The following is a 24,519-nucleotide window of genomic DNA, read 5'->3' on the forward strand; positions in this document are numbered from 1 at the left end:
TACACAGGTTTGGGATGCGTGTTGATGCAAGAGGGAAGAGTTGTGGCTTACTCGTCCCGACAGCTGAAGGTTCATGAGAAGAATTACCCAATCCATGATCTAGAGTTGGCAGCAGTGGTTCATGCACTGAAGACATGGAGGCACTATTTGTATGGACAGAAATGCGATGTTTACACAGACCACAAGAGTCTGAAGTACATATTCACTTAGTCAGAGTTGAACATGAGACAACGAAGATGGTTAGAGTTGATCAAAGACTATGAGTTGGAGATTCATTACCATCCAGGCAAAGCAAACGTAGTGGCAGATGCTTTGAGCAGAAAGAGTCAAGTCAATCTAATGGTCGCTCGTCCGATGCCTTATGAGTTGGCCAAGGAGTTCGACAGGTTGAGTCTCGGATTTCTGAACAATTCGCGAGGAGTCACAGTTGAGTTGGAACCTACCTTAGAGCGCGAAATCAAAGAAGCGCAGAAGAATGATGAGAAAATCAGTGAGATCCGGCGACTGATTCTAGATGGCAAAGGCAAAGATTTTCGAGAAGATACAACAGGCGTGATATGGTTCAAAGACCGCTTGTGTGTTCCCAATGTCCAGTCCATTCGGGAGTTGATTCTTAAGGAAGCTCATGAGACAGCCTATTCGATTCACCCTGGCAGTGAGAAGATGTATCAGGATCTGAAGAAGAAATTCTGGTGGTACGGAATGAAGAGGGAAATCGCAGAGCATGTAGCTGTGTGCGATAGTTGTCGAAGAATTAAGGCAGAACACCAGAGACCTGCTGGATTGTTGCAACCGTTGCAGATCCCTCAGTGGAAATGGGATGAAATCGGTATGGATTTCATAGTCGGATTGCCTCGCACTCGAGCCGACTACGATTCCATTTGGGTAGTGGTGGACCGCTTGACCAAGTCAGCCCACTTCATACCTGTCAAGACCAACTACAGCAGTGCAGTGTTGGCAGAATTGTATATGTCTCGGATCGTTTGTCTTCATGGTGTGCCAAAGAAGATAGTGTCAGACAAAGGAACGCAGTTCACCTCTCATTTCTGGCAGCAGTTGCATGAAGCTTTGGGCACGCATCTGAATTTCAGTTCAGCTTATCATCCGCAGACAGATGACCAGACCGAAAGGACCAATCAAATTCTTGAAGACATGTTGAGAGCCTGTGCGTTGCAAGATCAGTCCGGATGGGATAAGAGATTGCCTTATGCAGAGTTTTCCTATAACAACAGTTACCAGGCCAGTTTGAAGATGTCACCATTTCAGGCGCTCTATGGAAGGAGTTGCAGAACTCCGTTGCAATGGGATCAGCCTGGAGAAAAGCAAGTGTTTGGGCCAGACATTTTGCTTGAAGCCGAAGAGAACATCAAGATGGTCCGAGAGAATCTGAAGATAGCGCAATCGAGGCAGCGAAGCTATGCAGACACAAGAAGAAGAGAGCTAAGTTTCGAAGTCGGAGACTTTGTCTATCTGAAAGTGTCACCGATCAGAGGAGTCAGAAGATTCGGAGTGAAAGGCAAGCTAGCACCCCGCTACATTGGTCCGTATCAGATTCTTGCAAGACGTGGAGAAGTGGCCTATCAGCTCAGCCTACCAGAGAATCTGTCCGCAGTGCATGATGTTTTTCATGTGTCTCAGTTGAAGAAGTGCTTGCGTGTGCCAGAAGAGCAGTTGCCAGTGGAAGGTCTTGAAGTCCAGGAGGACTTGACCTACGTTGAGAAGCCAGTGCAAATCCTTGAGGTTGCAGACAGAGTCACCCGAAGGAAGACCATTAGAATGTGCAAAGTCAAATGGAATCATCACTCAGAGGAAGAAGCAACCTGGGAGCGTGAAGATGATCTGATGGCTAAATACCCTGAGCTCTTTGCTAGCCAACCCTGAATCTCGAGGGCGAGATTCTTTTAAGGGGGATAGGTTTGTAACGCCCTGAATTTGGGGGTAGAATTTTTTCTTCTTTTCTCTCACCAAATTCGGGCGTTCCTCTCTTTTCTCTTTCCTCATTTGCTCCTTCTTCCCAATTTCAAACCAGTATAGCGGCAGGTGTCCGTGTCATGTATAAACCAAAACCTAAGTGTCATGGGTGTTGCATCATGCCGAAGCACATTTCTTTGTCTGATGTTGAGTGTTCGTCTCGTTCCGGATTTCGGTTCGTGATTTAATTCCGTTTAGTGGTCGCGCTCGTCGTGGGTTTTTGATCCGCGAAGTGGCCCGGCCCAGCCCAACCTAGTCCAGCCCAGCCCAACTGGCCCGGCCCGCCCCGGCCTGCGCGCCCCTGGCGCCCAAACCCCCCCCATGCGCCCCCCTCCTCTCTCTCTCTCTCATTTGGATCTCCCGCGCAACAACCTCTCCTCTCCCTCTTCCACCTCTCTCTCCCTGTGGTGCCCTAGGATTTGGAGACGGCGATCACCGGATTTTGGACCCCGAGGTGAGCTCCCCTCCCCTCCCCTTCTCCTCTCTCTCTCTCTCTCCCTCTCCCTCCTCTTCTTCCCCCCGCGCGCGCCCTCCCTCTCCCCCTGCCCGCGCGCGACCCCCGCTCGGCCCCTCGGCGCGGCGGCGCGGCCCCCCCGCCCGGCCTCCCTCCCCGGCGGCGTGCGGCCCCGCCCCGGCCCCCGGCGGCGCTCGGCCTCGCCCCCTGCCCGCCCCGGCCCCGGCGGCGTTCGGCCCCCGCTCAGCCCTCCCCGGCGCGGCGGCGCCCGTCCCCGGCCTCCCCTCGCGCGGCCCCGCCCGGTCTCCCTCCCCGTGGCGGCGCTCGGCCCCGCCCGGTCTCCCTCCCCGGCGGCGCTCGGCCTCCCCGCTCGGCCCCTCCCCCTCCCTCCCCGGCGGCGCTCGGCCCCGCCCCTTCCTCCCCGGCGGCGCTCGGCCCCCGCCCCGGCCTCCCCGGCGGCGCTCGGCCCCCGCCCGGCCTCCCCTCGCGGCGGCGCCCGCGCCCTCCCGCGGCGCGGCGAGCCCCGCTCGCCCGCGCGCCCCCGCCCCCGCCCCCGCCCCCGGCTCGGCCGCCCGTTCCCCGTCCCGGCCTCGCCCGTATCTTCGCTCGCCCGCGCTCGCGATGATTATTTGTTAATTAGCGTGTTGCGTCGCGCGCTTCGCCGCGCGACGGATTTGTTTAAATTCAGATTCTAACTTGTGTTGCGTCGTGCGCTTCGTCGCGCGGCGATCCATTTTTGTTTCAGGTTGTTTAAGGTGTAACGCCGCGTGTGTATTCACGCGACGTTCCACTTTGGACTCAGTTTAGTCGACGTATGCCGTCGTGCGCTTCGTCGCGCGACGCTTAACGTCTCCTCGTAACTAAGGCGAAGTGTCTCGTTGCGTGCTCGGTCGCGCGACGAGTCGTTAACTTCTTAATTTGTTTTAGAGAGCTTTGTCGCGCGTCTCGCCGCACGACCATCCTTTTATTTATCTCCACCTGCTTATAACAATTAGACATGAAACATGACTTTACTTTACGCTAAACATAGTGTCTACATTAAATTTCCTTCCATTAAGCGAGTGGCTAATTTATAATCATGTAACGTGATCGTTTCTCGACTGTCTTTTCCTCTTTCTCTCTTAACCGTACTCGCGAGCCGCGTGGAACGTCTGTTTACTTATTGCATTCTATTGTATGGTGTACTGTTCTTTTGTATTAAATGTGTGGATGTATGTATGTTTGCGCTCGCATAGAGAACGATCCGGTTGAAGAGCCCGAGGAACCCGCAGGAGAAGCCCCTGAGCAGCAGTCGTTTGGTGGAGGCAAGTGTCCCTTGACCTATCTATGTCCTATTCATTATTTAATTCACCTCCCGCTTTACACATTTATGCCTAAGGATTGACTAGCTTTTGTGATCCATGTCCTTGTTCACCTATTTGGGTTGGATTATTACTGTTTAGCTTTATGCTATTGCTTAACTCTAATCAATGAACATGATGAGATTATCTATGATACGCTGTTTTCCCTTCTCTTATTATGATGTTGTACTTGTGGTCATCAAGGGGGCTCGAGCGGTTTCTCGAGTGCCTCTCCGTAAGGACCTGTTCTATGGATGACCGCCCGGGAAAACAGTGCAACCATGAGGGTGGAATGGGGTGCCCTTAGCTGAATAATTAGAGGATCCGGGGTGTAGTTCGCTTAGCCGTCGTGCCGTCAATGGGGCTCGGTGTATGCGGCTCGCTCTGCCAAGTTTGGGTTCGCCCCTTGGGGAGGAGTGCGGTGCATTTAGGAAACCTAACGGGCGGCTACAGCCCCGGGGAATCTTTGTAAAGGCTACGTAGTGATGCCCTGCTAGGCCACCTAGGTAGTGGTCAATGGGGAGTAGCTCTCTCCGGGCAGAATGGGAATCACGGCTTGTGGGTAAAGTGCACAACCTCTGCAGAGTGTTTGAAAACTGATATATCAGCCGTGCTCACGGTTATGAGCGGCCAAGGGAGCTCCAGTGATTAGTGGTACTTGATCAGAGATACTTTGGTACAGGTGGTTATGAGATTGATGGTTTTGATTATGACTATGGTGCTGGTAAGTGGTACTCTTTCCGTTTGGAAAGGAGTACGTTTGGGTTAATAACTTGGGTTAATGCTAAAACTTGGCTTTCTACTAGTAAGTAATAATCTGACCAACTAAAAGCAACTGCTTGACTTATCCCCACATACAGCTAGTCCACTACAGCCAAACAGGATGCTTGCTGAGTATGTTGATGTGTACTCACCCTTGCTCTACACACCAAACCCCCCCATCCCCAGGTTGTCAGCATTGCAACCACTGCTCAGGCGAAGATGAAGCTGTGGAAGGAGACTTCCAGGAGTTTCAAGACTACGACGAGTTCTAGGTGTGGGTTAGCGGCAACCCCCAGTCGGCTGCCTGTGAAGGCCGCGTTTATCTACGTTTCTTTTCCGCACTTTGATTTATTGTAAGAACTATATGGACGTCTCAGACGTATGATGTAATCGACTATTTCCCTTATTAATACTATTTTGAGCACTGTGTGATGATGTCCATGTTATGTAACTGCTGTGTACGTGAATAACTGATCCTGGCACGTACATGGTTCACATTCGGTTTGCCTTCTAAAACCGGGTGTGACAGATAGTGACAGGGGCGACGACAAGAAGGGGAGAAGAAAGGAGAAGAAGAGGTACTACAAGAAGAAGGGCGGCGATGCCCATGTTTGTCGGGAGTGGGATTCCGACGAAAGCTCTAGCGACTCCTCCGACGACGAGGACGCCGCCAACATCGCCGTCACCAAGGGACTCCTCTTCCCCAACGTCGGCCACAAGTGCCTCATGGCAAAGGACGGCAAGAAGAAGGTTAAATCTAAATCCTCCACTAAATATGAATCCTCTAGTGATGATAATGCTAGTGATGAGGAAGATAACTTGCGCTCTCTTTTTGCCAATCTCAACATGCAACAAAAGGAAAAACTAAATGAATTAATTAGTGCCATCCATGAGAAGGATGATCTCTTGGACTCCCAAGAGGACTTCCTTATTAAAGAAAATAAGAAGCATGTTAAGGTTAAAAATGCTTATGCTCTAGAAATTGAGAAATGTCAAAAATTATCTAGTGAGCTAAGCACTTGCCATGAAACAATAGACAACCTTAGAAATGAAAATGCTAATTTGTTAGCTAAGGTTGATTCTCATGTTTCCAATGTTTCAATTCCCAACCCTAGAGATAATAATGATGATTTGCTTGCTAGGATTGAAGAATTGAACATTTCTCTTGCTAGTCTTAGATTAGAAAATGAAAATTTGATTGCTAAGGCTAAAGATTTTGATGTTTGCAAAGTTACAATTTCCAATCTTAGAGATAAAAATGATATTCTACATGCTAAGATTGTTGAACTTAATTCTTGCAAACCATCTACATCTACCATTGAGCATGTCACTATTTGTACTAGATGTAGAGATGTTGATATCAATGCTATTCATGATCATATGGCTTTAATTAAACAACAAAATGATCATAAAGCAATATTAGATGCTAAAATTGCCGAGCATAACTTAGAAAATGAAAATTTTAAATTTGCTAGAAGTATGCTCTATAATGGGAGACGCCCTGGCATCAAGGATGGCATTGGCTTCCAAAGAGGAGACAATGTCAAACTTAATGCCCCTCCTAAAAGATTGTCTAATTTTGTAAAGGGCAAGGCTCCCATGCCTCAGGATAACGAGGGTTACATTTTGTACCCTGCCGATTATCCCGAGAGCAAAATTAGGAGAATTCACTCTAGGAAGTCTCACTCTGGCCCAAATCATGCTTTTATGTATAAGAGTGAGACATCTAGCTCTAGGCAACCAACCCGTGCTAAGTTGCCTAAGAAGAAAACTCCTAGTGCATCAAATGATCATGACATTTCATTTAAGACTTTTGATGCATCTTATGTTTTGACTAACAAATCCGGCAAAATAGTTGCCAAGTATGTTGGGGGCAAGCACAAGGGATCAAAGACTTGTGTTTGGGTACCCAAAGTTCTTGTGTCTAATGCCAAAGGACCCAAAACCATTTGGGTACCTAAAGTCAAGAACTAAATTTGTTTTGTAGGTTTATGCATCCGGGGGCTCAAGTTGGATCATCGACAGTGGGTGCACAAACCACATGACAGGGGAGAAGAAAATGTTCTCCTCCTATGAGAAAAACCAAGATCCCCAACGAGCTATCACATTCGGGGATGGAAATCAAGGTTTGGTCAAAGGTCTTGGTAAAATTGCTATATCTCCTGACCATTCTATTTCCAATGTTTTTCTTGTAGATTCATTAGATTACAATTTGCTTTCTGTATCTCAATTATGCAAAATGGGCTACAACTGTCTGTTTACTGATATTGGTGTCACTGTCTTTAGAAGAAGTGATGATTCAATAGCATTTAAGGGAGTGTTAGAGGGTCAGCTATACTTGGTAGATTTTGATAGAGCTGAACTCGACACTTGCTTAATTGCTAAGACTAACATGGGCTGGCTCTGGCATCGCCGATTAGCACATGTTGGGATGAAGAATCTTCACAAGCTTCTGAAGGGAGAACACATTTTAGGACTAACAAATGTTCATTTTGAGAAAGACAGGATTTGTAGCGCATGTCAGGCAGGAAAGCAAGTTGGAGCCCATCATCCACACAAGAACATCATGACGACCGACAGGCCGCTTGAGCTACTCCACATGGATCTATTCGGCCCGATTGCTTACATAAGCATCGGCGAGAGTAAGTACTGTCTAGTTATTGTGGATGATTATTCTCGCTTCACTTGGGTATTCTTTTTACAGGAAAAATCTCAAACCCAAGAGACCTTAAAGGGATTCTTGAGACGGACTCAAAATGAGTTCGGCTTAAGGATCAAGAAAATTAGAAGCGACAACGGGACAGAGTTCAAGAATTCTCAAATTGAAGGCTTCCTTGAGGAGGAGGGCATCAAGCATGAGTTGTCTTCTCCCTACACGCCACAACAAAATGGTGTAGTGGAGAGGAAGAATCGAACTCTATTGGACATGGCAAGAACCATGCTTGATGAGTACAAGACTTCGGATCGGTTTTGGGCCGAGGCGGTTAACACCGCTTGCTACGCCATCAACCGGTTATATCTTCACCGAATCCTCAAGAAGACATCATATGAACTTCTAACCGGTAAAAAGCCCAACATTTCATATTTTAGAGTCTTTGGTAGCAAATGCTTTATTCTTGTCAAAAGAGGTAGAAAATCTAAATTTGCTCCTAAGACTGTAGAAGGCTTTTTACTAGGATATGACTCAAACACAAGGGCATATAGAGTCTTTAACAAGTCCACTGGACAAGTTGAAGTCTCTTGTGACGTTGTGTTTGATGAGACTAACGACTCTCAAGTAGAGCAAGTTGATCTTGATGAGATAGGTGAAGAACAGGCTCCGTGCATCGCTCTAAGGAACATGTCCATTGGGTATGTGTGTCCTAAGGAATCCAAAGAGCCTCCAAAAGCACAAGATCAACCGTCCTCCTCCATGCAAGCATCTCCACCAACTCAAAATGAGGAAGAGGCCCAAATTGATGAAGAAGAAGATCAATCAAATGAGCCACCTCAAGATGACGGCATAGATCAAGGGGGAGATGCAAATGATCAAGACAAGGAGGATGAAGAACAAAGGCCGCCACACCCAAGAGTCCACCAAGCAATTCAACGAGATCACCCCGTCGACACCATCCTCGGCGACATTCATAAGGGGGTAACTACTAGATCTCGTGTTGCACATTTTTGTGAGCATTACTCGTTTGTTTCCTCTATTGAGCCACACAAGGTAGAGGAAGCACTTCAAGATTCGGATTGGGTGGTGGCGATGCAAGAGGAGCTCAACAACTTCACTAGGAATGAGGTATGGCATTTAGTTCCACGTCCTAACCAAAATGTTGTAGGAACCAAATGGGTCTTCCGCAACAAGCAAGATGAGCATGGTGTGGTGACAAGGAACAAAGCCCGACTTGTGGCCAAGGGATACTCCCAAGTCGAAGGTTTGGATTTCGGTGAAACCTATGCACCCGTAGCTAGGCTTGAGTCAATTCGTATATTATTAGCCTATGCTACTTACCATGGCTTTAAGCTTTATCAAATGGACGTGAAAAGTGCCTTCCTCAATGGACCAATCAAGGAAGAGGTCTATGTTGAGCAACCTCCCGACTTTGAAGACAGTGAGTATCCTAACCATGTCTATAAGCTCTCTAAGGCGCTTTATGGGCTCAAGCAAGCCCCAAGAGCATGGTATGAATGCCTTAGAGATTTCCTTATTGCTAATGGCTTCAAAGTCGGAAAGGCCGATCCTACGCTCTTGACTAAAACTCTTGAAAAAGATTTGTTTGTATGCCAAATTTATGTTGATGATATTATATTTGGGTCTACTAACGAATCTACATGTGAAGAGTTTAGTAGGATCATGACACAAAAGTTCGAGATGTCTATGATGGGGGAGTTAAAGTATTTCTTAGGATTTCAAGTGAAGCAACTCCAAGAAGGCACCTTCCTAAGCCAAACGAAGTACACTCAAGATATTCTAAGCAAGTTTGGAATGAAGGATGCCAAACCCATCAAGACACCCATGGGAACTAATGGGCATCTCGACCTCGACACGGGAGGTAAGTCCGTGGATCAAAAGGTATACCGGTCGATGATAGGTTCTTTACTCTATTTATGTGCATCTCGACCGGATATTATGCTTTCCGTATGCATGTGTGCAAGATTTCAATCCGACCCTAAGGAATCCCACCTTACGGCCGTAAAACGAATCTTGAGATATTTGGCTTATACTCCTAAGTTTGGGCTTTGGTACCCTCGGGGATCCACATTTGATTTGATTGGTTATTCGGATGTCGATTGGGCGGGGTGCAAAATCAATAGGAAGAGCACATCGGGGACTTGCCAGTTCTTGGGAAGATCCTTGGTGTCTTGGGCTTCAAAGAAGCAAAATTCGGTCGCTCTTTCCACTGCCGAAGCCGAGTACATTGCCGCAGGTCATTGTTGCGCGCAATTGCTTTGGATGAGGCAAACCCTGCGGGACTACGGTTACAAATTAACCAAAGTCCCTTTGCTATGTGATAATGAGAGTGCAATCAAAATGGCTGACAATCCCGTCGAGCATAGCCGCACTAAACACATAGCCATCCGGTATCATTTTCTTAGGGATCACCAACAAAAGGGAGATATCGAGATTTCTTACATTAACACTAAAGATCAATTAGCCGATATCTTTACCAAGCCTCTTGATGAACAAACTTTTACCAAACTTAGGCATGAGCTCAATATTCTTGATTCACGCAACTTCTTTTGCTAGATTGCACACATAGCTCATTTATATACTTTTGATCATATCTCTTTTATATGCTATGACTAATGTGTTTTCAAGTCTATTTCAAACCAAGTCATAGGTATATTGAAAGGGAATTGGAGTCTTCGGCGAAGACAAAGGCTTCCACTCCGTAACTCATCCTTCGCCGTCGCTCCAAGCCACTCTCCATCTTTGGGGGAGAGAGCAAAAGGACTTCATCTTTGGTATAATCTTAACTCATTTGTTTATGACCAAAGGGGAAGAAATTACTTTGAGGGCTCTAATGATTCCGTTTTTGGCGATTCATGCCAAAGGAGGAGAGAGTAAGAGCCCAAAGCAAAAGGACCGCACCACCACCTTTTTCAAAAACTTCGTGTTTTCAAAGAATTTTATCAATTGTATCCTATTGTGTTCAAAAGAGGGAGAAAGTAGTATTTCAAAAATGATATATCAAAACCCTCTTGAACACTAAGAGGAGGATCTCATTTAGGGGGAGTTTTGTTTAGTCAAAAGAGAAGTATTTGAAACAGGGGGAGAAAATTTCAAATCTTGAAAATGCTTTGCAAAATCTCATTCATCTACCTTTGACTGTTTGCAAAAGAACTTTGAAAAGGATTTACAAAAGAATTTGCAAAAACAAAACATGTGGTGCAAGCGTGGTACAAAATGCTTAAAAACAAAGAAACAATCCATGCATATCTTGTAAGTATTTATATTGGCTCAATTCCAAGCAACCTTTGCACTTACATTATGCAAACTAGTTCAATTATGCACTTCTATATTTGCTTTGGTTTGTGTTGGCATCAATCACCAAAAAGGGGGAGATTGAAAGGGAATTAGGCTTACACCTAGTTCCTAAATAATTTTGGTGGTTGAATTGCCCAACACAAATAATTGGACTAACTAGTTTGCTCTAGTGTATAAGTTATACAGGTGCTAAAGGTTCACACTTAGCCAATAAAAAGACCAAGAGTTGGATTCAACAAAGGAACAAAAAGGGTCAACCGAAGGCACCTCTGGTCTAGCGCACCGGACCGTACGGTGTGCCACCGGACAGTGTCCGGTGCACCACCGGACATGTCCGGTGCACCAGAGGACTCCAACTCAAACTCGCCACCTTCGGGAATTTCCAGAGGCGACTCCGCTATAATTCACCGGACTGTCCGGTGTACACCGGACAGTGTCCGGTGCTCCAAGGGAGGTCGGCCTCAGGAACTCGCCAGCTTCGGGAAACTCCAACGGCTAGTCCGCTATAATTCACCGGACATGTCCGGTGTGCACCGGACTGTCCGGTGCAACTCCGGAGCAACGGCTATCTCCGCGCCAACGGCTACCTGCGGCGCATTAATTGCGCTGCGCGCGCGCAGAAGTCAGGCGCGCCCATACTGGCGCACCGGACAAGGAACAGTGCATGTCCGGTGTGCACCAGACATCCAGGCGGGCCCACAAGTCAGAAGCTTCAACGGTCAGAATCCAACGGCAGTGATGACGTGGCGGGGGCACCGGACATGTTCGGTGTGCACCGGACTGTCCGGTGCGCCATCGAGCAGACAGCCTCCCAACGGCCACTTTTGGTGGTTGGGGCTATAAATACCCCAACCACCCCACCATTCATTGCATCCAAGTTTTCCACTTCCCAACTACTACAAGAGCTCTAGCATTCAATTCTAGACACACCAAAGAGATCAAATCCTCTCCAAATTCCACACAACGCCATAGTGACTAGAGAGAGTGATTTGCTTGTGTTCTTTCGAGCTCTTGCGCTTGGATTGCTTTCTTCTTTCTTGATTCTTTCATTGCGATCAAACTCACTTGTAATTGAGGCAAGAGACACCAAACTTGTGGTGGTCCTTGTGGGAACTTTGTGTTCCAAGTGATTGAGAAGAGAAAGCTCACTCGATCCGAGGGATCGTTTGAGAGAGGGAAGGGTTGAAAGAGACCCGGCCTTTGTGGCCTCCTCAACGGGAAGTAGGTTTGCAAGAACCGAACCTCGGTAAAACAAATCCGCGTGTCACACTCTTCATTTTCTTGCGATTTGTTTTGCGCCCTCTCTCGCGGACTCGTTTCTTTGTTACTAACGCTAACCCGGCTTGTAGTCGTGTTTATATTTGTAAATTTCAGTTTCGCCCTATTCACCCCCCCTCTAGGCGACTATCAGTTTTGTTGAAGTCTCTAGCGACGTTGTATTTGATGAGACTAATGGCTCTCCAAAAGAGCAAGTTGTTGATCTTGATGACGTAGATGAAGAAGACGTTCCAACGGTCGCAATACGCACCATGGCGATTGGCGATGTGCGACCACAGGAACAAAAGGAGCAAGATCAACCCTCTTCCTCAACAATGGTGCATCCCCAAACTCAAGACGATGAACATGTTCATCAAGAAGAGGCGTGTGATCAAGGGGAGCACAAGATGATCATGCTTTGGAGGAAGAAGCACCTCAAGCCCCTCCAACTCAAGTTCGAGCGACGATTCAAAGGAATCATCCCGTCGACCAAATATTGGGTGATATAAGCAAGGGAGTAACTACTCGCTCTAGATTAGTTAATTTTTGTGAGCATTACTCTTTTGTCTCTTCTATTGAGCCTTTCAGGGTAGAAGAGGTCTTGCTAGATTCGGACTGGGTGTTGGCCATGCAGGAGGAGCTCAACAATTTCAAAAGAAATGAAGTTTGGACATTGGTGCCACGTCCCAAGCAAAACGTTGTGGGAACCAAGTGGGTGTTCCGCAACAAACAGGACGAGCACGGGGTGGTGACAAGGAACAAGGCACGACTTGTGGCAAAAGGTTATGCCCAAGTCACAGGTTTGGACTTTGAGGAGACTTTTGCTCTTGTGGCTAGGCTAGAGTCAATTCGCATATTGTTAACCTATGCCGCTCACCATTCTTTCAGGTTGTTCCAAATGGATGTGAAGAGCGCTTTCCTAAACAGACCAATCAAGGAGGAGGTGTACGTAGAGCAACCCCCTAGCTTTGAGGATGAACGGTACCCCGACCACGTGTGTAAGCTCTCTAAGGCGCTCTATGGACTTAAGCAAGCCCCAAGAGCATGGTATGAATGCCTTAGAGACTTTCTAATTGCTAATGCTTTCAAGGTTGGGAAAGCCGATCCAACTTTATTCACTAAAACGTGTGATGGCGATTTATTTGTGTGCCAAATTTATGTTGATGACATAATATTTGGTTCTACTAACCAAAAGTCTTGTGAAGAGTTTAGCAGGGTGATGACTCAAAAGTTTGAAATGTTGATGATGGGCGAGTTGAACTACTTCCTTGGGTTCCAAGTGAAGCAACTCAAGGACGACACTTTCATCTCCCAAATGAAGTACACGCAAGACTTGATCAAGCGGTTTGGGATGAAAGACGCCAAGCCCGCAAAGACTCCAATGGAAACTGATGGACACGTCGACCTCAACAAAGGAGGTAAGTCCGTTGATCAAAAAGCATACCAGTCTATGATAGGTTCCTTGCTTTACTTATGTGCTAGTAGACCGGATATTATGCTTAGTGTATGCATGTGTGCTAGATTTCAATCCGATTCAAGGGAGTGTCACTTAGTGGCCGTGAAGCGAATTCTTAGATATTTAGTCGCTACGCCTTGCTTCGGGATCTGGTATCCAAAGAGGTCTACCTTTGACTTAATTGGATATTCAGACTCCGATTATGCTGGATGTAAGGTTGATAGGAAGAGTATATCAGGGACGTGCCAATTCTTAGGAAGGTCCCTGGTGTCTTAGAGTTCTAAGAAACAAACTTCCGTTGCCCTATCCACCGCTGAGGCCGAGTATGTTGCCGCAGGACAGTGTTGCGCGCAACTACTTTGGATGAGGCAAACCCTCCGGGACTTTGGCTACAATCTGAGCACAGTCCCACTCCTATGTGATAATGAGAGTGCTATCCGCATGGCGGATAATCCTGTTGAACACAGCCGCACAAAGCACATAGACATCCTGCATCACTTTTTGAGAGACCACCAGCAAAAGGGAGATATCGAAGTGGTTTATGTTAGCACCGAGAACCAGCTAGCCGATATCTTTACCAAGCCTTTAGATGAGAAGACCTTTTGCAGGCTGCGTAGTGAGCTAAATGTCTTAGATTCGCGGAACTTGGATTGATCTGTAGCATACATGTGTCTTATGCCTTTGATCATGTTCTTTTATGCATATTATTGTTTATTTATTTATGGTGTTCAAGTTGTACAAGCACTCCCCGGACCTCAAAAGTCCATGTGTGAGTGATGCACATATTTAGGGGGAGATGTGCTACAACTTGACCCTTTGAGACTAACCGTGTGCTTGAGTTTACTTGATTTAGTCCCAAAGGTGGATTGAAAGGAAAATGTGAACTTGGACCATGAAAGACTTCCACTGCACTCCGATGAGAGGGTAACTTACTCCAAGTTCATCTCAATACCCTGATTGCCTTTTTGATCTTGATTGAAGATTTTTGGTGAGGCAATGGGGTTCAAGGGACAAGATTGATCCTGTTTTGGTGCTTGATGCCAAGGGGGGAGAAAATAAGGCCAAAGCAAGAAATGGATCAGCTACCACTTGAATTTTGAAAAAGTAGAGTTATAGATTTTGTTTTGTCAAAATACTCTAAGTGTCTTTTTTTTGTCAAAAGTTGGTCTCTTGCGAGGAGAATGTTTGATTATGAGAAATAGGGGGAGTTTTTGAATCTTTGATCAATTTCTATTGGAATACCTCTCTCTATGCCTCAACAAGTGAATTTGACTTAGAGATAGGAAATTGAGTTTGATTTACAAAAACAAACCAAGTGGTGGCAAAGAATGATCCAAATATGCCAAATTTGAATCAAAACAAATTCTTGTTCTCATTTGCATTGATGTTGCACTTCTATATGTTGCTTTTTGTTGTGTTGGCATAAATCACCAAAAAGGGAGAGATTGAAAGGGAAATGTGCCCTTGGGCCATTTCTAAGTATTCTGGTGATTAAGTGTCCAACACAAATGGTTATGTGTTAAACTATGCCAAATGGTGGACAAAGTGCAAATCAATACAAAGGTATGATTCTAGACTTAGTACATTAGTTTTAGTGTACTAACATATTTGTCTAAGTGCTAGAATCAGGAGAAAACAATTTAGAAAAGAGCTGGCAGTATGCAGCTAAAGACAACTTTGGTCTGGGTGCACCGGACAGTGTCCGGTGCGCTAGGACCAGTCTCGGTGAACAGTCCGCTCTCGGGATTCGATGGTGGTGTACGGCTATAAATCACCAGACTGTACGGTGGTGCACCGGACTGTCCGGTGAGCCATCCACGGCGAAGTCGTCGCTCTCGGGAAGCAATCAACGGCGTACGACTATAATTCACCGGACTGTCCGGTGGTGCACCGGACTGTCCGGTGAGCCAACGGTCGGCCGCGCAATCCGGGCGTGACGCGTGGCCGGGCCAACGGTCTGGAGGGGCACCGGACTGTCCGGTGTGCACCGGACAGTGTCCGGTGCGCCAACGGCTCCAAATCACCAACGGTCGGCTGCGCCAGAACATGAAAGAAATCTGCACCGGACAGTGTCCGGTGGTGCACCGGACTGTCCGGTGCACCAGTCGACAGAAGGCAAGATTTGCCTTCCTGGATTGCTCTCAACGACTCTTAGCTGCCTTGGGGCTATAAAAGGGACCCCTAGGCGCATGAAGGAGTACACCAAGCATACTTTGAGCATTCTTGATCATTCACACTTCGTCTTTACGCACTCGTTTGACATTCTTAGTGATTTGAGCTCAGTTCTAGTGAGAACTTTGTGATATTCATTTGAGCTCAAGTCTTGGCTGTGTGTGTGCGTATTCCTGTGAACTTGTGTGTGTTGCTCATCCCATCCTTACTTATGTGTTCATTTGTGATCATCTTTTGTAAGGGCGAGAGACTCCAAGTTGTGGAGATTCCTCGCAAACGGGGTATAGTGAAAGGAAGAGAAACACCATGGTATTCAAGTGGATCTTTGGATCACTTGAGAGGGGTTGATCGCAACCCTCGTCCGTGGGACGCCACAACGTGGAGTAGGCAAGTGTTGAACTTGACCGAACCACGGGATAAACCACCAGTGTCTCTCTGTGTTGATATCTTTGTGGTTATTATGTTTCGCAAGAACTCCTCTCTAGCCACTTGGCTTTATTGCTTTAACACTTTATCAAGTTTGTGGCTTTAAGTTTTAAGTTTTTACATGATCACCTATTCACCCCCTCTAGGTGCTCTCACATAGTCACCCATAAACTGGTGACATCAATACAAAGTAACTTATTGAGTCCTTTTTAGTACTTGTTAAATATATTTTATTGTGTCGTGTTCCAACCATTTATTCGGAATCTATCTTTAGCACAACTGACAGGATCATCGAGAAGCAACTGCAAAGGTTGAACTGTGAAATATTGGAGGCACTCACCTACACCATGGGCTAGGAGTCCGCAAAATCAAGGCTTCAACATAAATAATAGTTCTATAATACTATTAAAATTGGATATCTAGTAGTTATTATAACAATCAATGGTGTTTATATGGAGCTAGTTGTATTTTTTCTTGTACAAGATTTCTCAAAGGTGAGTTTTACATAGACAATTTTTAATAAGATAACCATTATATAACTTATATTTATTTTTGGTATTTCCATCTATGGTTATGTGCTATGATATGTGGATGTGACGTGTATATGTAATCTAATGTATGTGATTATATGAATTTAAAGCTTAAATTTCAAATATTGATATTTTTAATTGATAAAGTGGTATGTTAATTATAGTATTTGTATCAGTACTAGACTATTGGACCTAAGGGTATATACAACCCCATTTAATTTAGAAAATACAATAGATGAGCTTGTCTTCATATAACTCTACATATGTAATATTATTTCTTAACTGTATGTATAATTCAAAAACTCAAGATTGCATCATACAGTCTTTTAACTGTTTCTTGTACTTGGAAAACTGATCCAGAGCCAATAGGCATGCTCTAATGACGTGTTGCCCTGTCTTTGAATCGGTTTTCCAAGTAAAAGAGACACGAGACACCTAGGACATGTATACCATATATATTATGTTGTGGCTCTCTAAGTACTAAATACACCTAAGAAATTCGATTATACAAACCAATATATCTAAACTTTGTATCTTATTCACTTGAAATATTCAAGGCATAGCTTATTTACGCGTATCTTAGATTTAAAGAACCATGACAGAGATGTTTATTCACTAAGATATGTCCCTTGTTACCCCTTTAAATACTCCTTAAGAGATTGCATGATACAATCTTAAGACACTAGATCATAAATGTCATTAAGAGATAATAGATATAGAAAATTGTGTTGAGACATGCTATTTGTGAAGAGTCTGCCGAGCAAGTTTTTTGATTTTTTCCTTACTCGTTTAGAAAACCCTCAATTAATAGGTCGTTCGTGCTCTAAAGGGCGAGTGTGTGTCTCACCTGAATTGAAGTCAGGACATACTGGAAGGACTAAACTGTTGTATCCAGCCATGCCGTCTAGTCCTATTTGAGATCGTACCAGTGACGTGCCGTCCGTTTGGTCTTGTATAGAATTGAGCATCAAATCAAATCAAATATGTAGGGTCGGAGGGACACGCATACGACACGCACACAGATGCCCCGCATGGTCGCGTTTCGGCAATTCGGCAAAACGGCGCCACGCCGGACAAGCGCCGAAGTGCGATCGAGGCTGCGCGGCACTCCGCTGATCCGCTCCGCTCCGCTCCAACACCCCTACGCGGACACGCGTGTTGTCATCAAAAATGAAAAAACAAAACCACGCGCGCCACGTGGCCGTGGCTGGCGGCCCCTCGCCGCAGCCCGGCACGCCGCCCGCCCGCGCTAGCCGGCCATCAACCGCATCTGAAAGGAGGAGTCCACCTGACGCCGCCCGCCTCCTCGTCACCCCGTTTCGCTTCGCCTTCCTTCCCCTCTCTCCCTTTATTCCTATCGGCGCTCGGCCACCTTCCCGCACCAACCCACTCGCCCCCGCATTCCCGGGTGCCTCGCTTCGCTTTGCGCGCGATTCGATCCAGGCTTCTTTGGTTGGAGGCATGGCCTCGTCGCCCGCGAGCAGCTACGACTGCTCCTTCAAGGTCCTGCTTATCGGGGATTCGGCCGTCGGCAAGAGCAGCCTCCTCGTCAGCTTCGTCTCCGCCGCTCACATCGACGACGACATCGCGCCAACCATAGGTACGTGCGCATCCGCTTCTCCTATATCCCGGTGGATCTCGCCGCTGTGTGACTTCTATGCGAACTACCAAGTGTGGCGGCTTCCTTACACGACGGCAATAGATTTTTGCTTTTTGTCGTGAGCGGAGTACTGGAGTTTACTACTGGGCCACGTTGCTGTTAGTAATAATACAGTAACGTAATTGCGTTCGTTGTCAGGTGCTCTTGCAATTTTGGGGACGGGGCCACGGGGGTGATCCACCACACACTGAAACTTCCGTTTGTGGAAGTAGACTTGTGTGCCCAGGCTTTGCCCACTAGCAGAAACTAAGGCTAAGATAATTCTCTGGTTGTGTGTATGTGTTTCCAATGATATCATTGGAGGTGGAGGCAACTCTTCGTCCTGACACAACCTGAAGGTCAAGGAACAAGCGCCGATAGATGAATTGGAAGTGTGGTCCGGGTGTAATTTTATTAAGTTGGATGTACCGATCAGTTGAAACTAAAAGCTCGCTAACCAGGATTCGAACTTATGACCTCTAGGTCTGATATCATATTAAGTTGCATGTACTTACCAGTTCAACCAAAAACTTTAAGTTGATAGGAAGAGATGAACAATTCACTTATGCCCCGATTGGATCATTGGAATTGAATTCCATTGGAATTGAATTCCATTGTAATAATTGTAATTTAGTCATATATGAATTAAACTAATTCGGTTTTATGCAAAATATATTAGTATACTATTATTAGCAAGATGCCGGAGATATTTGTGTCCTACATTTTTACTATAGAGGAGTGAGTCGAAGATCGTCTTGTAAGTTACAGAGTAGAAACAAATTCTAGTAATACATAAAATCATTTTCCATTTTCCATCCTTCACCCCATGAATTTGAGATAAGCTTATATCAGAACTTTGAAAAGTTGGAATGTCAAATTCCAAGCTAAATAGATTACTTTATTATGTGAATTCCAATTCCTCTAAAACGAAGGGATCAAAACACCCCATTATTATATTCTAATAGGAATTAGCAACCATGCACACAGCCTGCTCCTTTATTGGAGGCTTGCAATCAGGAAATTCGGGAGAATTCTAGGGCCGAAGTTTAGGGAAGCTGGGGATTGCACCATCTTCTCACTCTACTGATTTGTGGTAGACAGGTGGTACCAAATTTCTCTGTGCACTCGTTATTGATCAAAGCCTGAAACGCGGCACTAAGCACTCAAGTTACCCATCGGCAGCAGATGAGAAAAATAAAACTCACTGTTTCTAAGTTCCCAAAAGCAAGCATTGTGGACAGCACGAGAATACATGTTTGATTCCTTTTTTTTAACTTCAGCAAAAACTTTGCAATGCTTTTGTAATTTATAATCTGTAAACCTCTTATAACTTCACTCTGCATAGAGGTTTGTCACTTAAGTTTTTTTTCTTCTCTCGGCATGATGTGATCGATGTTGATTGTAGCATTTTACCGTTGAGTAACTTTGCTGTAAGGTTGCCTGAAGGCCTTGTTCTGTGAGGCAGGCGCGCCCAAAACTCAATACTTGAACTGTTGTTGCCTTCTGAGTTCTGAAATATATAAGCGGGGAAAACCTTCTTTCTAAAAAAATCTAACAGCTCTTAACCTTCCCCAAAAAAGATTATAATCTTTTAATGCATATTTGATAGGTTGGCTTTCTTCTGTCCTAATTTTTTTATCCTGTAAAAACAAGTTGTGGCTACTCCTTAATCATCTAGTAAATAATGATGCTCTTTATAATGTATAGCTCAAACTACCATGTTATAAGAGTCTCTTCTTTTTTGATAAGGTCATCCTCATAGCAGTCCTTTATCCTTTTCTTCTCAAAGAGGCACTTGAATTCTGGCATTGTTATTGTATAAGTTGTTTATCAACCAAATACATACTTTTCTGAATTTAACTTTTTTACTCCTTTTTGTAGGGGTGGATTTTAAAATCAATTTTCTCAGTGTGGGTGGGAAGAAACTAAAACTGACAATATGGGACACTGGTAAGTTTTTTCCCCTGTTTCTGATAATGGCCCTAACACTGTTAGTTGCTGCCTTGGCAGCAGGGGCAACTGTTTCACTGTTCGAGTGCTCTATGAATTTTTTTTTTGCACTATTTTGCAGCCGGTCAAGAGAGGTTCAGGACAATTACCAGCTCTTACTACAGGGGTGCTCATGGGATTATTTTAGGTAACTTGATCTCTTTCAAGATACATATATGACAGTTCATTATGGATTAAGAAGCTTCAACCATTTATCATTTTGTTTACTTTAGAGTTTAAATTTTTTATGCTCATTTTATGGTATTGCCTGTTGAGCTCAGGTTGGGCCATAAAATGTTAGTCAGATACTCAGATTTAACTTTTTGAGTTGTGTTCAGGCTCCACTCCGGTGGAATTTTTATGGTCATCTGAGCTATTCTTTGATATACACGTAACTGATGAGGCTTCTAAATTTCAAGATGATCCCTCAAAGCATGTTGCAGTCCAGGATCTTGCTGTGCCACATCTTAGTGGCTTTGTACCATAAGTTTATTTGTTTTAAACACCTCAATTTACTTGATCCCTGTTGTCTAAACTTCTAAAGGTTACCCACTGTATGGGTGCATCCTTTCCAGTACAGTGATAGCTTAATAATGATACACACTCTGATTAGCTATAATTTGTAAACAAGACCATAAAAAACTTGTAAACATCCCATTTCTAATGTTGATTCATATAAAGTATTTCTTTAATGGAGTATTGTACACTTTCTTATGCTTTTGCCAGATTATTAAATTTATATCACTTCTTGGGTGGCGACTCATTTCGATAATGTATCACCTAAGCATTTGGTACTTTTTTTTTTTTTTGCAAGTGGTAGTCTGGGGTTTACAGTCGGTATCTGCATGTCATTTCCTAAGCTTCTCACTTGAATTAAGTAGATTAGCTTTGGCATAGCTACCTGGTCAAATTTACAGATCTTCTGTCTGCCCCTCACTTTCATTTCTCTAATTTTTGGTAAACTAAACTCATGTATTCCATTATTAAGGATAATGGAAATGGGTTTGAGCTTTGTCTCGGGGGGAAAATAACCTAACATTTCTGGTTGTATTTGGAACTGAATATGTGGTTAACTTTTGAGAATAATGCTGAAATGCCAGTTATGAATAGTATCAACAAAATTTCAAGGAAGCATTTTAGTGTGTATGATCCTATAATCATCATTCGTTTCTGTGATTCAGAAAATGTTGCAGGGTGACTTAAAAGAATATTAACTTGGTAATGTCTTGTTCTAATAGTTTATGACGTTACAAAGAGGGAGAGTTTCACAAATTTGGCTGATGTGTGGACCAAGGAAATAGAGTTACACTCAACAAATAAGGAATGCATCAAAATGCTTGTTGGAAATAAAGTGGACAAGGTATACTATTTCTTTCCCAAGTAAAATCCTTTCACTTGAACGTTGTTTCATTTATGTATTTAAATGCTTCTCTACCAAAGTGTTTCATTGTTCTGACTTTATGTTTGATCATTTTTATTACTATCTGATGCATGAATCACTTGAGTGTTGAGCCATTTGTTGACTGCTGTAACACATTGTTGGCATTTTTAGATTGGTTTTCAAGAATAAATAAACAAGATAAAAAACTGCATGTAGCTCTGTCGGATTGATGATTTTTTATCTTGTATAGGATGAGGACAGAATGGTGACAAAAGAAGAAGGTCTTGCATTTGCACAAGAACGTGGATGTCTCTTTGTCGAGAGTAGTGCTAAAACAAGAGAAAACGTGGAAAAATGTTTTGAAGAGCTTGCATTAAAGGTACTGCATAAACCAGAACAATACTTAATATCAAAAGCTTATCTCTTTACCCTTCATACCATTCAAATCTACCTTCCAATAGCTCCAGAAAATTAGATTTTGTGAAGTTACTAATCAATTATGTGCAATAGCATGCTAAAGCTAAAGCTTACCGTTTTTAATGTATCTAGATCATAAACATATGTTTTGGCAAGCATCTTTCTGGCTTATAAGATACTGACATGCTACCTATTTATCCTATTGTTAAGTCAGGGAAAAAAAGGAAATACTCCAATTAACTGTGCATTACTTATGTCAGCACTGGGCAGCACTGTTGCACCAACACGGACCATACTTAAGGAACCTGCCAGTTGATTTGGCTAGATGTCGTATAATTGTTTATTGTGGGTGCCAGTGCCAGTGTGAAAACCTTCCACATGATTGCTGGTGCTTTGCCTATGTCTTCAGCTACACAGAATGCCATTTGCATATTAAAAAAAGTGGGTTATGCTGTACAGACACATGGGTGCGTGAGCTATAGCTTTGAAGCAGGGAGATGCACCGCTTTCTGCCGAAAGCATTGTTTGAGAGAACCCACAGATTTGTTGCATTGGTCACCAGATTCTTTTGTGCCATACAACAGGAAAACAGCTCCAATACGTGAAAAGGATATGCTAGGAAACTCATTAAGCTCCTCAACATATCGTCTTCTCGTCAGAAACCATTAGTTTATTCAATTTTATTTACAATCTTATTAGCAGCTTAAATGTCAGATTAGAATTTGTTCAAAACGTATTTGCACATCATTTACTTGGTGGTGGAAATAGTCTCTTACTTTTTTGTTATACAACAAATTTTCTTCCCTACTTTAGGCAAAATGTAAATGCCTTCTGCTGGTGTACAGATTCTCCAGGTTCCCAGTCTATTGGAGGAAGGTTCTTCGGTTGTTAAGAGGAACACTCTGACTCTGAAACAAAAGCAGGAGAATGCAAACCGAAGTGGAGGATGCTGTCAGTAGGTCGGCCAGTTCTTGTTGCAAGCCACTCGAGGTATCATATATTTAGGTCCTTGTAAGTTGTATTGGGATGTAGATGAGTTGTATCTAAATGCACAGCGGCAGAGCCAATGCAAGTGATGGGAGAACTAACCACTTGAGGTTTTGGTGTGAATTGATCTGTACAGAAGAAAAACCTTCTCTTGTTTTTCCTGTTTCTTGATGTGGTAATTTGCGCAAGTGATGGGAGAACTAACCACTTGAGGTTTTGGTGTGAATTGATCTCTACAGAAGAAAAATCTTCTCTCTTTTTTTCTGTTTCTTGATGTGGTAATTTGGTTTGTTGCTTGTAACGGATCCTGTCAGCTGATCACTTCATTGATTGTATATGTGGAAGTGTGGTACATAGTTCATGGCTTATAAAGCCCCACTGTCATGTGAAGTATATGTCAATATGTACATAGTTCATGGCTTGTAGAGTCCCGCTGTCATGTGAAGTATATGTCAATCTGGCTGATCCATATTCAGAATGTACAGTTGGTCTGAGTTCGAGTTTTTAACATGTTCAGTCCGTGCGAGCTGTACCATTGTATGTGTCTACGTGGTGAACTCGTGATTGAAACTGAAGCATTGGTTAGAACAATATTTTTTTCGTGCCTTAGCATAGTCTATTGTAGATATTTTTTATTTAGAGCTAGTTTGACAACTATGTTTTAAGTAATTTTCATTTTTCAAGATAAATTAGTTTATTTTTTCTGGAAAAATTAAGTTGCCAAACTTGCCCTTAGGTTTGACATCACATTGCTCTGTCCCTCCACTTGAAAAGAGGATTTCTTTCTAGGATCACTTGGTTACATGATTCAGGATAGAGATCCTCGACTCAAGCTCAGCAATTTTATCTTTGCTATCGATCATTCAGATTTAGTTCTCGTACCATTTTTTTGAAAAGAACGGTAAGAGTCTCAGATTTAGTTCTCGCACCATTTTTTTTTAAAGAACGGTAAGAGCTCTTACCGCCGAAATTTTTATTAGAAGATATAAACTCAGTAAAATACAGCTACCAGAGCTCGAGACAACTGACCACTCCAAAGAAAAAACACACAGAATTGTCTGGATGCTAACAGTCACAGCTAACAAGATCATCACGTTTGCTCTGGCCAACTCCAGAGTACACTTATTTTGGGAGGGAGGACCGTCCACGATAGAATGCATCAATAGATTATCTGTAGGTTAAACTAGTTTAAATTTGACTAAGTTTATAGTAAATAATCGTCGTGTTATGACACCGAAATATAAACATTATTAAATGATGAAAAAAATTATGGATGAGTCCAGAAGGGCCTGACATCTGGCAGCCCTGACTGAGTCTCATGGGAAACGTGTCTCTACCCTTCCGTGTTGAGAACAACTCTCCATTGTCTTGAATGTTGCAGGTGTCTGGCTTCTCAACATCTTATCATGCGGCTGTTTGGTTCAGCTTCCCGGCGGCTTCTGGCCGCCAGAAGCAGAAGCTGGAGCCAAACGCGCCGCTTCTCGCGCCGCTTCTCCACCACGCGCTTCCGCTGGAAGCCGTCCGCGCACTTAACGCCTGAAGCGCCCGTCACTTGGCTTCGGTTTGAAGCCGCGCCCACTTCCCTAGGGTTGTAGCCCACGCGACGCTCCCCCGCAGCCGCCAAGCCATCGCGCCGCCGCCGCGAACCCATCGCGCCGCCGGCGTTCCGTCTCCTCCACGCATCGTGGTACGTACGGCGAACCTCCGCCGCGCCGGTGTGATTTATCCTACGACGCGTCTCATTTTCATCTTCCGTAGGGTCCGCGC

The 24,519-nt window shown here is 44.4% G+C and overlaps 1 protein-coding gene across 2 annotated transcripts; it reads left to right on the top strand.

Moving 5' to 3' along the window:
• Positions 1-17,423: 17,423 nt before the first annotated feature.
• LOC100284328 (ras-related protein Rab-18) lies at positions 17,424-23,142 on the top strand. 2 transcript variants are annotated; one of them, XM_020543698.3, is made up of 6 exons: positions 17,424-17,939; positions 19,860-19,928; positions 20,050-20,115; positions 21,206-21,327; positions 21,599-21,727; positions 22,579-23,142. In XM_020543698.3, exons 1-6 carry the CDS (start codon positions 17,510-17,512, stop codon positions 22,669-22,671), a joined length of 909 nt encoding a protein of 302 aa, XP_020399287.1. In that variant the 5' UTR covers positions 17,424-17,509; the 3' UTR covers positions 22,672-23,142. The 2 variants fall into 2 exon arrangements, with proteins under 2 accessions (XP_020399287.1, NP_001150695.2); NM_001157223.2 differs by having other exon boundaries at positions 17,432-17,939; positions 22,611-23,118.
• Positions 23,143-24,519: the final 1,377 nt, after the last annotated feature.

This window comes from Zea mays, chromosome 9, assembly GCF_902167145.1.
Source record: "Zea mays cultivar B73 chromosome 9, Zm-B73-REFERENCE-NAM-5.0, whole genome shotgun sequence".
NCBI lineage: Eukaryota > Viridiplantae > Streptophyta > Magnoliopsida > Poales > Poaceae > Zea > Zea mays.